At 39.7% G+C, this 16,300-nt stretch overlaps 1 protein-coding gene across 1 annotated transcript; it reads right to left on the reverse strand.

Moving 5' to 3' along the window:
* Positions 1–429: 429 nt before the first annotated feature.
* LOC123963352 (palmitoyltransferase ZDHHC23-A-like) lies at positions 430–16,048 on the reverse strand. The gene is made up of 10 exons (XM_046040152.1): positions 15,791–16,048; positions 12,587–12,738; positions 10,688–11,317; positions 9,771–9,938; positions 8,998–9,235; positions 1,430–1,569; positions 1,250–1,329; positions 1,012–1,125; positions 809–910; positions 430–705 (listed from the first exon to the last, which is right to left on the reverse strand). Exons 2-10 carry the CDS (start codon positions 12,703–12,705, stop codon positions 686–688), a joined length of 1,611 nt encoding a protein of 536 aa, XP_045896108.1. The 5' UTR covers positions 12,706–12,738; positions 15,791–16,048; the 3' UTR covers positions 430–685.
* Positions 16,049–16,300: the final 252 nt, after the last annotated feature.

Here is a 16,300-nt window from a genome sequence, read left to right on the forward strand (position 1 = left end):
TGTTAAATTTATTTCCTCCCTCATAAAACGTGGAACAATTGAAATCTGTTGCTCTGTTTACATCCTTGTTTACAAGCTTTGTTGCCACATTACTACAATCTAGATCATTGGATAAGACACCACTGGCAGTAATGTGTGTCACGTCACCCACGTGTGCGTCCTGGTGCGCACAACACAAACAAAACTGGGGACCCTCTCATGAAAAAACAACTCCACAGGGAATTGTTAAGATGAGCACGTACAAGCGTGACTTTATTTTCACAAGTAGTTTGGAAGCCTATTCGTGGTGTGGAAACTTCATACAGCCTCCAGTGCACACTCTGAGAATGGACAATATTTATAGAGAGAATTGAAAGCATTTAGCCATTTAAAACAAGGCAATTAATTTTTTTTTTTGTGGAAAAAAACACAGACACAAATATTCAAAGCAAATCATTTTATATGTCTCAAAACATGTCTGGAAGGGACTTTTTAAAGACTGCTCTGTTAAACTGCAGGTAGACAAAAGCTTAATATTGAAACCAGGCATTACATCATGTTTAGTGGCATTAGACTAAAATAAACTGGAAAAAAAAGAATTCGTAGTCTCAGTTCATGGAAGTGGCTTTGATAAAAGTAGAATATTCACAGCAAACGTTAAGGTCTTCAGACAGCATCATTGACATACAATGACCGGGGCAGGAAACTAGGCAGCTGGGCACTCCGCTGAAGAAATAAGAAAGAGTAGGATGATGAGTGCAAAAACATCACTCTCAATCACAGGTGACTTATGTTTTACATAAAACCTTCCCATAGATGTAAAAAGTACCGTTTTTGGGAAGGAAAGCAATATTTTCAGGCAGGATGCCGGTCTCCAAGGAGATCTGCCTGAACTTCTCCAGCAGCTCAGGGCTGAGGTCCACTCCACGGCCTGTCAAACCACAAGAGATGAATTTGCTATAGTATGCATAACTACCGAACTACGGAACAAAATCATAGGACAGCGTGTAGCATCACGGCTAATGACTTTACCATATAATTTGTTGACAATGGTGGCCTGACCCGCCTTGGTCTTAATGGTGTGAATCAGGGCGTACTCGTCATACTTCACGTCAACAATCCGCATGTCATTCTCATTTCCCCAGCCTGCCCAAAGGGAGGAGGGCAAAATGGATCATGTAAAAGCAGAAATACAGTGGATGGTTTAATTGTGAATGTTGCACGCCTCTATGTGTTAAGTATTTGAGTGTGTGTGTGGGAGTGCACTCACGCGCACTTGTGTAGGTGAACCTTCCAGGTGTATCAGTCTTCCTGGCCAAGTTGTTTAGTCTCCAGCAGGAGCCATCAGAGCTGCAAGGAAACCATTGAAACAGGACAAATTGGGTCACCACTGCTCTCCTTTATTTAAAAGAACCCCCTCTTTTCTCCCTGTCCGCCCTCTCAAACTCACTTGAGACTGGCGTATGAAAGGTCCAGGTCCCCATCTGCAGTTGGGGTGATCATGGCCGTGCCTACCTTCATGCTGGCTCTGCGGCTGACAAACCACTGGGCGTTAGTGGCAAATCCAATCAGGTACCACTTCCCTGCCATCTGTGGACAAACACAAAGCAAACTTAGAGAAATGAAAACAAAAAAACACCTGCAATTAAACAGCATGTTTTAAATAAAAACCAGGTGCAGGACTTTTGAAAAGTTGAAAAGATAATTTTATACACACAGTTGTCCATTAGTGTGTAAGAAAGTGATGATAGGTTAGAAAACACATTTATTTACCTAAATGCCACCTTACTCTTTGCAAAACTTGAGGGAGATACACATCTAATTCAAGTACACAGCTGTTTAAATGCATTTTACATAATAGGCATGAAGGTTTACATCATCAGTCAAAGTCCAATTATCCTTTGATACTTTTTCTAGCTCACATAACCATAAAATAATTTCCTTTGACAATTTAGTAATCGTCATGTAACACCCTATCACACATCCTGAAACGGCACAACCTCAGATGCTCAGGCTGCAGCTGACTCAGTTGTGAGGACGAATTACAAAACAAAATGCACACATGTGCCATGATCAATATTGTGACTAAAATCAAAACATGATAATATTTCACCCAGTGATGTGTCTTACCCCCTGTAAATTGAAGTCTGCCTGGGGCACGAGTTCAGAGGAAACCGTCAAGGAGCAGAGCACGGCTCCCAGCACAGTCAGCAGTAAAGTCATAGCTACTGATCAGTCGCAGAAATGACAGTGGAGAAGAGTGCGGGATGAAGATCTGGAGGTCTGTTGTTGTAGTTCTGCCTGACAACCCTTTATATAGTGGAGAGTGAGATTACCCCACACACACATACTCCCACACCCACAAAACCCCCCAGAGCTGGGATGGGTTCAAACACGTGTAGCTTCATACAAACGTACAAACAATTTCACAGCGACAAGGTAAGCTTTTAGCCCTGCCAGGGCAGAATTCAGTCAACCGCGTGAGAGGTGAATTTGTGACAGTAGACAGGAGAAACATGCCAAGGACTGCATAACCACACCAGCAAGTAGGGTAGAAATTATATAATCTCTGCCACATAGTTAGAGTTAGAAAGCACGTTGTCTGATAATGGACTTTGATTTTGCACTTTGATTTTGCAGCCTACTGTTCGTGAGTATGAGCTGTAAAAACACAGTAACCAAAAGTGGTAAACAAGGCAGGGGCTGCCCTCCAGTGCTTTCTGTGGCAGAGACCACAGAATTAAATTCATCTGTCAGCAGTTGCGATAGTAAAACACAGAGACAACACAAATGCCCTTCCAGATTGTGATGCTTGCATTCATGGTGAATTGAAATGCTTTCCTGTGAAACTATAGTCTCTCTTTTATGGGTTAAAAATCTGTAAATACTTTCTCCTCCTCACTTGTCATAAAATTACACAAATTACTGACATGAAAATAACTTATCTATGTGCAGCTTATAGCTCCGTCACTTTAAGTAAGAGAACTGATTTCACATTGAGTTTCAAAGTTCATTCCAAAGTCAACGATCTTGCATCTTAATAAGCGGACTCAGTATAATTGGAGTAACTAATCACTCAGTCTATCACCTGGAAGAATGGAATATAATTTAACTTCATCTGCTGATTGAGATCATGCGATGTGATCAGAAGCACCAGAACAGTTACTAAATGGACCCTAAAATGGAGAGATTGAAGGACAACAATGATCTAAGCCAACAAGAAGTTCTCAATTGAGCTTGTTGAAAATCACAACTGAAAGTACCCAAAAAACTACTAAATGGACCTTCAGGTGAGATTGTTCTGTCAACTGCTTTCATGTTGTTTGCAGTAGCCGCTAATCTATTTATGAATTCATGTGCCTTAAAATGTACTGGCCTAGTAGACTTAAAAACTCTACAAATAACGTACTGACCAAAAGACACAACACTTCCTGACTGTATTCAGGTGTTGTTTTCAGTGAGAGAGAGAGCAGGTATCCATTAAGGAGAAAAAGGTATATTGGTATAATAATTATTATCATTATATCCTGAAATGGAAATTCTGCATAATTTGTACTTTTACTTTTGGTACTTTAAGTATGTTTTGTTGTGCACAATTAGTTTTGTCTGCAATTCGGATCTTATTGTCACTTTTAAATAGGTTGGTCACAAGGCCGAGCTCTTGACTTTTCTCCGCTGCACAGATTCAAATATAAATCCAGGAATGATGATAAGGAGATGAATTAGTTTAATGAGTTGTGCAGTCACATGCAGGCAGATACACGCCACAGTACAAAGATTTCTCCGACCTACATACTTTTCCAGTTCAAACAGGTGTGCCTTTTGCCCCAAGAAAACCAATACTTAGTAATGTCGTGCCACAAAGGTATTTATAAAGACAGGCTCACACGAAACACTGCAGCTGTGTGTGTTACAATTGTGTTACATATTTGTAACAGTTCAATAAGTGAAGCCAGATACTGACAAATAATGTAGACCCTTCTTGATTAACTAAATCGATTGAATAAGAGTCAACCAGATTAGGCCCATGGGGCAAACGCTTTTTTTATTTTGGCCACTCCATGAGCTTTCCTCTAGTGCCATCTTCAGGCCAATATGTCAACTTTATTCACAAGAAATCACATGACCTAAACAGCAGATTCAGCACATTAAACTCCCAGGAAAATAAACTCTCTTGACTTTACAGTAATGAATCCATGCCCTTTCCTCGTGTACTACCCTAAGGCCAAATTACTTTTGTACCTTTGTGGCAAAGCTGTGAGGGTATAAAGATTACAGTCTGTATTCATTATGTTTATTCTCTGTCACTGTAATATTTGGGTGTAATGAATATTTCATTGCTTCACTCTCCAAATTTTCAATTCAATTCAATTTTATTGATATAGCACACATTTACAATAGAAGTTATGTTAGACTGTACTGTAGATCTAGGCTGTACTCTTTTTAAATATTATTTACAGAGACCCAACAATTCCCACCATGAGCGGGCACAATAATAATTGTAGTAGCAGGTGAAATATGGGGGCAGCAGGTGGCCTACAACCACAGATCCAGACTCTACAGCCAGAAACCCCTGCGGAAAGTGACAGAAGGAGAGGGGAGAGGGACGAGAAAGCACAAAACTAAGGGAGAGGGAAGAAGTTGAGTTAGTGACATGTATTAATGGAATAAGAATGCATACAGATGGAGATGAAGAGGAGGAGAGAGGAGCTCAGTGCATCATGGGAAGTCTCCGGGCAGTCTTAAGCATGCTCTCAAGTGGAGATGGTGTCTGCTTCCCAAACTCAAAATGTCACCAGTGGCAGATGACTCAATTCTCCCTGAATCCAAACACCTGATTCCAAACATCCCATAAACTTTATTTCTTGTTTTACTATATTTGTTGGGTCTGACAGCTTAGCCAAAATGCTGGACCCCATACGTTTAAAGGCCTGTTTGAGGGTTTAGACCAGGTTTTAGGGTTAGGATTAGAATTAGAATAGAAGATTAGGGTTAGGGTTAGGCACTTAGTTGTGATGGTTACGGTTAGAGTAAGGGGCTAGGGAATGTATTATGTCAATGACGGATAGCAACTCAAGGCTCTGTGTGTGTGTTTGTGTGTATGCATGCCTGCCTTGGAGCTCCTTGGCACACATAGGAATCTCAGCATTGAGACTGTGATTGCTCTGGGCAATGAGCTATTCACAAAATATTCAATCATATTTTCTCTGTGATGATTTACATCCTTATTTATAGTTCTGATAAAGTAGAGCAATTCATAGGCCCCTTTTTTCCAGTGCTGAGCCGGAGTTACACATTTCAAGGTTAATACCTTCAAATTATATCATTCAGACTGTAATTATGAACAACCGAGTGGAAGAAACTGTTCATGTCAATTGAATTTCTACAGGAGCACTCAGAAATAACATCTAATATTAAAAGTTCAGGGAATTTAAAAATGGAGTTGCACAGCAATATTGAAGAAAACACATCATTCAGAGTAGTTAGCATAAGAGAGAAATTGATTGAGGGATAGAGTGAGAAAGACTTGCTCTGCCACAAGCGCTCAGACTTCCAGATGTCATACTTACAACTCTGTGGGGAACTGAACACAACACACACATACACACATTTTAACCATTTATTTATGTCCACATGAAAAAAGGATCCAGTAGAATACATACACAAAATCATGGACCACTGGCATACAGCAGGTCTTTTCAATACAAAGCATATCACTCAGTTCTCATGGGTGTAAGTAACAGCGTCTCAGTAATAATAGGTGATAGAACACAGTACTTTGTGAGCTGTTTAGCCCTCTTTTTGGGCACCCCGAGAGCTTTTGAAGCCTTCTTACAACCAATCTGTGTGTGTGTCCATGGCTGCCAAATACGAAAACAAGTCTGCACCTATAGCCTACCTCTGAGATGGTTTTTAGGAGTGGTTGGTATTTTATGACCTTGGTCATAAAAGCTTCCTCCATGCTAGAAGAAAGTACCAGAATTACTACTGCAATAATGAAACATGGATGGTTTTACACAGGGTGTAAAGGGAGAGGCAAATGGTTTGATTTGTCTTTCACACACACACACACACACACACACACACACACACACACACACACACACACACACACACACACACACATTTAAAATAATGCTAAAGAAAGGCTCACCAAATTGAACTGTGTATATGACAATATTGCTTGCACTAAAAAGCCCAGTAAGTAATTATATAAATGTACATGAGTATAGCCAGTGAGTCTCAGCAGCAGTTATCATTCACAGGGTTACTCTTAAAATACCCTGAGAAACTGAAATGACCAACATTATTTATTCATTTATTTATTCTTTAAGAGTATGTTGCGGTGATCAAACTGCTGCACTTTATTTATCCCTTTCATGCATGAATTATGACAGCCTTTCTCTGGATTTTTTTCCTATGTGTTTTTATTGCTCTTTAGGCATGCAAAATATAATTAGAATTAAATTTTTTTTAAACACATATTTTTCAAGGACTTTCTTACTAAGGTGGACAGTGTGCGCCTAACGTATTAACTGAAGAAATATTTATTTAATAAACTAATGAATAAAATGACATAGTATGTGAAAACTATATTTTTAATGCTGTTAAACCAATGTGGTGACATATTTTAACATATTCTAATGCAGTTTAATGCAATACGTAAACGTTGAACTTCACTTCTGACTCTTCAGCATCTCTTTCTCAGCACCCTCAGCTCCACTATCACTACTGCTAGCATTTGGAGATTCTCCAATTTCTGGCAGCCATTCATTATCACTGGCACTAGTATTATACTTACTTGATTTTGAATTTGCTCCACTGAATGCCTTTCTATTACTTGCTGCAACACACTAAATGTTACTCACATAATGGAACTAATCTGCACAAAATAATGTTTTTGTTACAAAAACTGTAAGTGTAACATAAATCCATTGAATTACATCCCAAAAAGTTAGCAGAAAAACAAAGTGAGTTAATTGTAGTTAAAATACAGCCAGTGATGCATAATGTCCAATTTAGTGAACAGATGATTAATTGTAATTTCCTCCCAACATAAAATCAATACTTGGAAAATTTAACAATTGCACTACTCCTCAGGAGTACTCCTTAGTTGTTACCAAATTTTATTTACCTGCAGGGGATGGCAAGATTTACCTGAGCAGCTCAGCATTTCCAAACGTCTGTCGGCCATCTTGGTTTAAACGAATTTAGGTTGCACTTACAATGGCTTACCAGACGGTGGCAGTGTATGGCATGACACTACATTTAAATTTATTCATTTAGCTGACGCTTTTAACCAAAGCGACTTACAATTGCTATATATGTCAGAGGTCACACGCCTCTGGAGCAACTACGTGAAACACTGCAGTCTATACATCACAGGAGAGTACATACACTGTTCAGTTTGCTATGTTTATTATGCTAAGTAAGAGTGAATAAATAAAATGAATAAAAAACATATACACATTGAATGTTATACATTACATTTGAGTACAAGACTGACTTTCAGCGTAATATAAATAAATAATATTTATAACTGTCTATTTACAGAAACAATCACAGGATGTCTTAAATGGTCTGGACAGTGTAAGAAGCACCACTGGCACTATGAGAAAGCAATGGACAAAAACCATTAGATTAAAAAAATCAATAATGCAGAGAACTGTAGAGAACAATATTAAGTGAATACAGGAAAAACAAGATTGCATCAGTCATAACAGCAAAGATGACTGAAGCTGTAGGAGCCACTGACTGGGTCAGATGCAGTGATCTGTCTGTGCCAGTATTTATGCCTGTTTTGTTAAATCCAATGCTGAATGAACAGTCTAAATTGAAGTTTTATAAAAGTGCAAGGATGGGATATATAATCTCCCCTGCATGTCCCTGGGATTTCTCCATAGTCAGGAGATCTCCTCAGGGAGGCATCCAGCCAGCTCCACCCTTCTGCTTGACAGAGAATAGTACTAGTTGAAACAGGGTTCTCCGCACAATCAAAGCAATATACAGCTGAATCAGGTGCTTCTCAGTTTGACAACAGCAAACTTCCATAGAAAAAACAGAGACTAGAGCACACTGATTGATTTGCAGCTTTTAATTGTGCAAACAGAATAGAGAGACAGGCACTAGAAACAGCTTGCTAATAAGCTAACATGCTAAAAAGGAAATATTAGCATGGTAAAATTAACATTTAAATGTGCAAACATTCTAACTGAAGGCATGTTTCTAACATGCATTAGCATAGCAGAGCTGAGCCTGACAAAGCACATCTGCGGCTGAGGAAGTCTGACAGCTGAGCCTGACAAGTTAAGTCTGAAATGTCCTGTGGCCACTGCACAGAGGTTAAACCCTTTCAATTGCGGACACAAAAAGGGCTTTTGTCTGGCACCACCAAAAGCAAAGCCAAGCTATTGTTTGTTTTTACACTGCTAGTAAACTTTCTGCAAAGTTATTTCTCCATTTTTTTCAGTTACTTTTCCATTTCATGAATTCAGCTGTTGTGTTTTCTTGATGCGTACTGACTATTAGCATCTCACAGAGCTGAAGGCATGGCTGTAGTTCTTCTTTGACTTCAACCCCAGAGTCAGTCTTCATTTATTAAAAGGTTAAGGTTTCATTTTTTAATTGACATGCAGTCAAAAATAGTTTGAATTCAGTCAGAAAGCACACATGATTTTCACTTTCTGCAGGTAGAGAAAATATGTACAGTAACATGCGTGTATGCTATTTCCTTAGAAATAGACAGCTGTACAACAAATTCCAACCCCAAAACATGTGTCAATGTGTGGTTTATTAAGTAGTCAACATTAGTACCTTGACATCCCCCTGCAACTCTTTGTAGCGTTAAAATACTGTTTAATGTATTAAATGCAATAAGCATTGGAAGTCACTAACTGATATAAGAAATACATGAGATGGAATTCTTCACACATGCTGTATTAACAGTCTGGTATCATGATGTTATTAGAGTATAATGTGAAACTAGACCAAGTCAGTGAGGCTGGAGCGAGGAGACACCGCGGCATCTGCCATGGTGAGGAACTCAACCCAGTTCTGACAGAAGCCACGTGAATTCTCTCCTGTGTCGATGACGAGTCCCCACAGGCGGATCTGCCCCGTTTTGTTCCTCAGAGCTAGCTGAGACTCCCGCTCCGTCACATTGAAGCTGATGTTCAGAACTTGTACCACCAACAGGTAAAGCAATCCACCTGTGACAATGCTGCTGTACCAAGCACAGGTGAAACAAAGCGCCGTGCTGTAAACATGAAGAAAGAAATGCATTTAAAAGTGCAGCATTTTAAACTTCTTAACACTGGCAAGAAGCTGGCAGCTGATCACTTTATTTAGTGTTTGTAATATTTCTGCCACCTAACTATAAACCTGTTATTTCACTTTTGTGAACATGGTATAAGTTGATCTGATAATCAGATAAATTTGGTGTAATCCAAGTGAAAAAAGAGGGCATATTTGAGGGAAGTATGCACGTATGCATACATTGCCAGAAGCGTATATGCTGTTCATGCTGGTTCAAAAGACAAAATAAACAAAGGAAGGTAGTAAATAAAAAGTAACAGTGATAAAAGAAATTTGACTATGACAAAATATGACTGTCTTGAATATATGAAAAGAATACGACTAACACAGTAAAATGGTGTTAGAAAAAAGAGACATCCTTCTGCATCATTTATGTCCCTGCTAATGCTATTGATGTTTTAACTATTTGTTGATCGTGCTCATTATTTAATATCAACCAGGAAAGAATAGAAAGGAAATATAAAAGAGTGTTGTACCTAGGCTGACTGTAGACGCCGGGGCAGTAGAAGAGAGCTGTCATTAGATACTGTCGAGGACAAAGGCTGCAAAGCACCAAACTGATCCCATAGAGAGAGGTCAGTACGAACACGGAGAGGGTCAGCAAGAAACTGCGATGGTTTGCCTGTCCAACACAGCTGTTTATCCTACAACACCTCAACACATATAGACATAACACACAAACACACCAAACAATGTACAGGTTGAGATCAGATAATTACTCCATACACCTACTATTGTTTGTAAAATCATGCAATAGCAAGATAAAAATATTTTTTTTTACACATTTTTGCCTTTGAGTTAGAATTAGTATTAGTGGTAAATATTTGCAGAGAACATTACCTACATTAGGAGACAATTCAACACTTCATTTTTTAGCGCAGACTCAAAGGCCATAGCTTTGTCCTCCTGGTTGCCCTGAAATGGTCTTTGGTTGCGTCAGGTGCTAGGTATATCTGCTTACAGGTCTAGTTTAGGTTTACATATGAACATAGTTTTGCTGAGAACTGCTATAACTTTAAAAAATAAAACCAAACATATTTTAATATAAATAGATACAACTATACAGCTACAAAGTTGAAAATTACACTTTAATGGCTGATTTATGTCCATTTAACTGACAGATTTGATGTTGGTGTTGGTGTGTAATCTAATGGTATAAGGGTTATTAGTCATTTCCTTCTCTGCTATAGAAGAAAACAGGAGGTAGGTAGAGTCTTTGCTGAAGATTAGATTGCTGGTGTGTAACTATAGGGCAGTTATCTAATCCATCATAATTCTACCTTCATTTTTATAATCTGTTGTGAATGCAGAATACAAAAAAGTATAACTGACTTAAAAGTGATTCACAGGCCACACAAGAAATATATAAATATTTATGTTAAATCCAACCCACCAGATACAGTGGTGGTCCAGACGCTGGACACAGGATTCACAGGTTCTACAGTGTCCGGCCCGCGGGGGTCGCATTATTTTGCACACAGGACACCGGCTCCATTTTGCTGTCAGGGCCCCTTTTGTTGTCTGCAACTCTGCTGTAGTCCCTGAGGAGGAGGCTGCTGATTGAATAGCTCCATTAAGGTGTTTGGAGTCCTTGTTAGCCTCTTGACTGTGTGCTTCATGTGGGGAAGTGGTCACAAATCCTGGGCCTCTCTTAGTGTGAATAAGAGAGACGATAGTGAGAATCATCCCAGCGGTCACAGTACATGCCTGCAGCTGGCTGACGTCCCCACGCGGTAAGATCTCTGTGATGAAAAGGTAATACATATAGAACAGGGAGTAGAGTGAAAGAGTGAGGAAGAAGAGGGTGCGTCTCCTCTTTCGGTGCGTGGCGTAGTAGTACCACAGCACCAGGCCGGGCAGAGCTGTCAGGATGATGATACCCAGCAGGTAATGCAGAGCTGCAACCTGCAGCAGAAGAGGTAGCAGCACCAGGGCCGGGATCATGGAGATCTCCAGATTGCCAATCATGGCCCCGAGTACAGGAGACTGACATCGACCTTTAGGGGGTCTGTCTCTCAGCCACCTACAGAGAAAAGTGGTCATCAGTGTAGCTAATATTGTAGCTCTTATCATTGGTGGAAAGAAAGTAGTTTTCACTGTGCTTGTCAGGCATACATTTCATACACTCTAAAATCAGTGATGCTTTCACATAAGTAGATTGTTTTTTTAAGTACTGTACTCAAAATCAAGATTTACAGTGTAGCTTACATTGATGCTATAATGGCATAGTTAGAAAGATATTTAGTTTTTTTTTTTTTTTACTTTCTGAGGAATTCTCAGGGAGAGTTTTCTTATAATAAAGGCCAGACTAACCTTTTAGGGGGCCCCAGAAAAAAATTATGCTCTGGGGCCCCCTATTTCTTCCCCTCTCTGTGCAGTGTGCATGCATTACTTAGTAGTCATTTGTTTGATGTAATTTGATAAAGCATACATTTTTTAAGGAATATGCAACCTGTAAGCACAACTGAAATAATATTGAATTCTAGATTTTCACTCGGGGCCCCTCTAAGGCCTTAAGATTGGTGTTACATAAAAGGAATAGTTTGACATTTTGGGAAATTGATCTATTTGATTTCCTTCCAAAAGTCAGAGTAGAAGACTGATACTGCTCTCTTGTCTGTCAGTTAAAGCTACAGCCAAGAGACGAAGCTTAGCACAAAGAAACGGGAAAACAGCTAGCCTGGCTCTGTTCATAGGGTAAAAACAACAGGGGGTGTTATGTTCCAGACTATTTCTTGGCTAGTAGATGGTGCAAGGCAACGAGCAAAGATCCCAGGAAGTGACCGTTCCTAGTCAAGATGACAGGCTAGCTGTTTCCCTGTTTCCCATATTTATGCTAAGCTGGCTAACCAGCTGCTGTAGCTTCGAATTTCACTGGCAAATGTGAGAGTGGAATTAATCTTCTCATCTAACACTCCTCCCAGAAAACAAATATTCTTTTGTGGTCCCTGTCATTTCAACTCATATTGTGCTTTTGTGTTGCCTACGCTGTTACCAAGCAAGTTTGCAATTAATCACCAAAAATAAATCGCATCATGGAGCCCTCAGGCCACCTGAGGGTCTAGGGCCCTGGGGCAATTGTTCACTTCCAGCCGTAACCACACTTGCTCTTTCTTGGTTACAATTCATGACAAAAAAGTCTGTTACTTAGAGCAGACTTTAAAAGATGCTACTTCTATGTGAACAACATTTAAAGCAAAAGCTTGTTTTACTTTCCAGTACAGTACTTCAGCATATTCCACTGTAATTGTACTCAGTAGGCTACTGACCCTTTTCCTCAAGCCTTTCATACCTGTTAAAGGCTTCATCCAGATCTTCACAGTCACAGCAACATCCGTACTGGTAGATATCACACTCACAGCAACACATAGGATCATCTGGCTCTGGAGGCTTTAACTTCTCCCATTTCATAATGGCTTGCTAAAGATGACTGAAGTTTACAAGCTGTCATTTCAACACAAAAGGTCATCATTTTAAAATTCTGTATGCTTGAACCATGAACAGTACACTGGTGTAGAGAATATGTTAAAACATGTAAGTTACATGCATAATATAAAAAGGCAATGCCACAACCAACAACAATCCTCAGAACAAAAAGGGTTTTAGTAATCTATATGTTTCCTGCAATTAGTATTAGCAATTAGTATAACACGCACTCACTATATGCAGCAAGCAAGCACACACGTACGCACACACACACCCATACAGAGAGAGTGAGAGATCTGACCCTGTTTCACTGACCTCTCCCTTCACTGTTTCTCCAAATTTGAGAAGCAATGATAATGACGACAAACATGAAATCCAGAACCTGTGTGTATCTAATTTCAAGTTTGTAGAAGAGCACATAGGAACAATGACCATGACAACTGGTGACTCACACGGCAAAAACACATATGTACGACAGAAACATCTGACAGCAATTATGCTACTACTACTTTTACTGTTTATTATGATATAAAACCTCTGAAATCCTCTAAAAACAAAGGATTTTATATGAGATTTATAAAGCTACATAATAAGAATACAGATACAGTTTACAGCAACTTACACTTGACTCAACCTGTACCTGTAACTTACTACAAGATTTTCTGTTTGTAATAAAAATTAATCGTTTCCAAAATCAGAGGATCCTCAGTCCTCGAGAGATTCTAATGTAATTTGTTGAAACAAGGCTACTGTGTCCACAGGGACAAACTATCTGGGCCAGCTAACCCAAGTCCTCAACACTCAGAGATGTATTTGAGTTATTGTCAGTGTGAGTTATTATTTTAGTCTGGTTTATAACTTGGGTTACAGCCTTGTCATATGGAGCCTGACCAGGGATTAACAGAAATAAAAATATACATCTCAGCCAGCTTTTGTCTGTCTGTCTTATCTTAGTTTCAATTACTTAATTTTTTTAAATTAAACTTAATTTTCTAGCACTCTACCTTCACAAATGCAATATAAATCTTCTCTCTTCCAACTTACCTTTTGTCCCCACAACAAAAATACAAAACCATCAATACAGCCCAGCTGAAATGTCACATTGACTCTTTCCAGGTAAAAGTTATGCGATCTTCAGCAAATTGATGAAGAGGAAAATTATTAAGAAGACGACCCCTTGTCACTAAGCTTCCTCTGTCAATGACTGACGTTTCTGCTCTGGTGGTGCTGCGGCGACACCATATCAGTGCAGCGAGATGGTTTTCATTTCATGAATTCCCACGGTGGAAGTGTCCCAACAGAACGTAGCTTAGATTCCTCCTGACAAGTGGTTTGATATTGTGTTGCATCTGCCAGATCTCTTTTTACAAGACTACCTTCCTCACATGTCATTAACTAGTTCACAAGTTGTTCTCTAACATAGCCTACTTCTGCTTTTCAGCTTTCTAAAAGTTACCATCTGAAGTTGTAATGCTGGCATGCTTGGTAAATAAAGTGGCTGAGGGAGCCAGAGAGCCAGGAGCCTTTCATACCTCTTCCCACAGCTGACAGGCTATGTTGAGGTGTTCAAAAGCTGCAACACAGCGGCCCTGGCAATCCACCCTGAGCTGGACGAGAGTGTATATGAGAAGCATGACAGGCACTCGTGGATGAGAGTGAGCAATGATCCACAGGACAGCCCCACCCTCTGGGATCAGATTTCCTCCCACAAGCAACCTGGGCTCGCTGCTCACACACAGAAAACTCTGGAAGAGTGTATTTGTGTGTGGAGCTGTTTAAATGAGCCTGTGTTTCTACACAGTATACTCTTTGTATGACATATGTGACAACACTAGATAACAGTGTAAATAAGTGATCCTTGCAGGGGAGTTTTCTGTTCTCTTTCCACTCAGGGTCAAACACCAATCAGGCTCCCCCTGCACATGTTAGGAATTTGGATTCAGATTCTTGCTCAGCAGAGAACTTATTTGCCAACATGGGAGCTCGAATCCAGTCTTCACCCTGCTGCTACAGTCAGCAAGTGATCAGTGAGCTGATGATAGGGAATCCAGAAAACATGGAAGAAAAGTTGGAGGAAGAGCAGGTAGCAAATGCCCCGACGTTCATGAAGTAGTCAGAGACTTGCAGAAGTGCTGATATTATAGAGAAGCTAGTCTATTAATTACATAAAAGAGCACTTTATTATTCTATTGTCAGGCGACTGGTGAACTTTTGCAATGGCCACACAAATGAATAAAATACCCATAGACATGATGGAATGAGGCACTTTCACTATTTTCTTTACACACAGTTTCTCTATCCCCACGGGGAAACCCCCACTGACATAATGAATTCGCTAGCCCCTTACCCTAACCTTTACCATCACAACTACATGCCTAACCTTAACCTAATTGTAAAACCAAGTCTTAACCCTCAAAAAGCACTCTTAACCCGTGGGAACCACAATTTTTGTCCCACGGTGACACGAATCCCCAGGTTAAAGTCCCCACCGGGATATAAAAACATAAAACACACACAAACACTGCCTGTCTGTCATTACAAATTGAAAAATGAGAGAAAGAGAGGCAGGTGCTTTGTACGCTATAGGCTGATACATCCTGAGGCCACAGAAACCTCTTAATGTCGGCACTAGCGTGAGTCTGGATGGACTGAATCAATGCAGAGTAAGAGATGTGCTCTTGCTCCTGTGGGTTATGCTTCCATTAGTCTTGATGGAGGCTGGAACCCGAGATACCAGCTCTAATCTGTTTTGGAGGAATTAATGCTGTGTCGTAGACAACGGGCTGAACCAACAGTACATGCTGAAGATTATACATCAGCAAAGTACAGCAGATGCTGTATTTGCAATGAACAAAGCATCACTAGTGAATGTCCTTTTTCTTCTGTGTTTATATTTCCCTCTTGTGAAGTACAACATGTCAATGCTTCTCAGCAACACTGCACTGTGCCCAAGCAGAATTTCCCCCTGGGGAAAATAAAGTTAACCTAACCTAACCTAATGTAACAGGGGGAAATTGTGCAACCAAATATTTTTTTAGAGACAGTATTCCTATAGAACAGCAAGTTTTACCTTTGCTTCCTTGATGAGACAGGAAGCAGTTGATTAAAAATAATCAGTTCTCCACCTGTCACACGGTCTGTGATCCTGTCGTCGATCTTTCTTTTAAGTTTAGACAGAGCCATTATGTTGTCAGGTGCGTCGTAGTGTTGTTGGTCCTTGTGTTAAGGGCCCTGATAAACAATTTTCTCAATAAGCTTATTAGCTTATTATAAGAGTATTAGGCTCTTATATGAACACCCAACAGTTTGGGTTATTTCAGATGATAGATATTCATATTTTCTGTTTTGTCTGTGTGCTTTTCACTGATTTTAAGTGGGAGGGACTCCTTCTAAAAAGGTGATGTCATGTACTTCCATGCAACAATCAAAATTTACCAACATTTGAATCAAAATATGATGAAAGTTGAGGGATTGGTTTCTCATGTTTCCAAGCCAAAGAATGTTTTCTTTGTTGAAGTCATTTAGTAAATACTATTTTATGTTTAAAATTCTTAAGATCTGAAACCCTGTTTTCAGAGGC

Source organism: Micropterus dolomieu, linkage group LG23, assembly GCF_021292245.1.
Source record: "Micropterus dolomieu isolate WLL.071019.BEF.003 ecotype Adirondacks linkage group LG23, ASM2129224v1, whole genome shotgun sequence".
Lineage (NCBI taxonomy): Eukaryota > Metazoa > Chordata > Actinopteri > Centrarchiformes > Centrarchidae > Micropterus > Micropterus dolomieu.

Bases quoted from the DNA above. Each gene is read 5' to 3' on its own strand.
- LOC123963352 (XM_046040152.1), bottom strand. From the start codon at position 12,705: ATGAAATGGGAGAAGTTAAAGCCTCCAGAGCCAGATGATCCTATGTGT. The intron at 9,236-9,770 runs GTACAACACTCT...TCATGTTTACAG, and splicing joins GGCGTCTACAGTCAGCCTAG to CACGGCGCTTTGTTTCACCT. The intron at 1,126-1,249 runs GTGAGTGCACTC...CCCTTTGGGCAG, and splicing joins GTTCACCTACACAAGTGCGC to GCTGGGGAAATGAGAATGAC.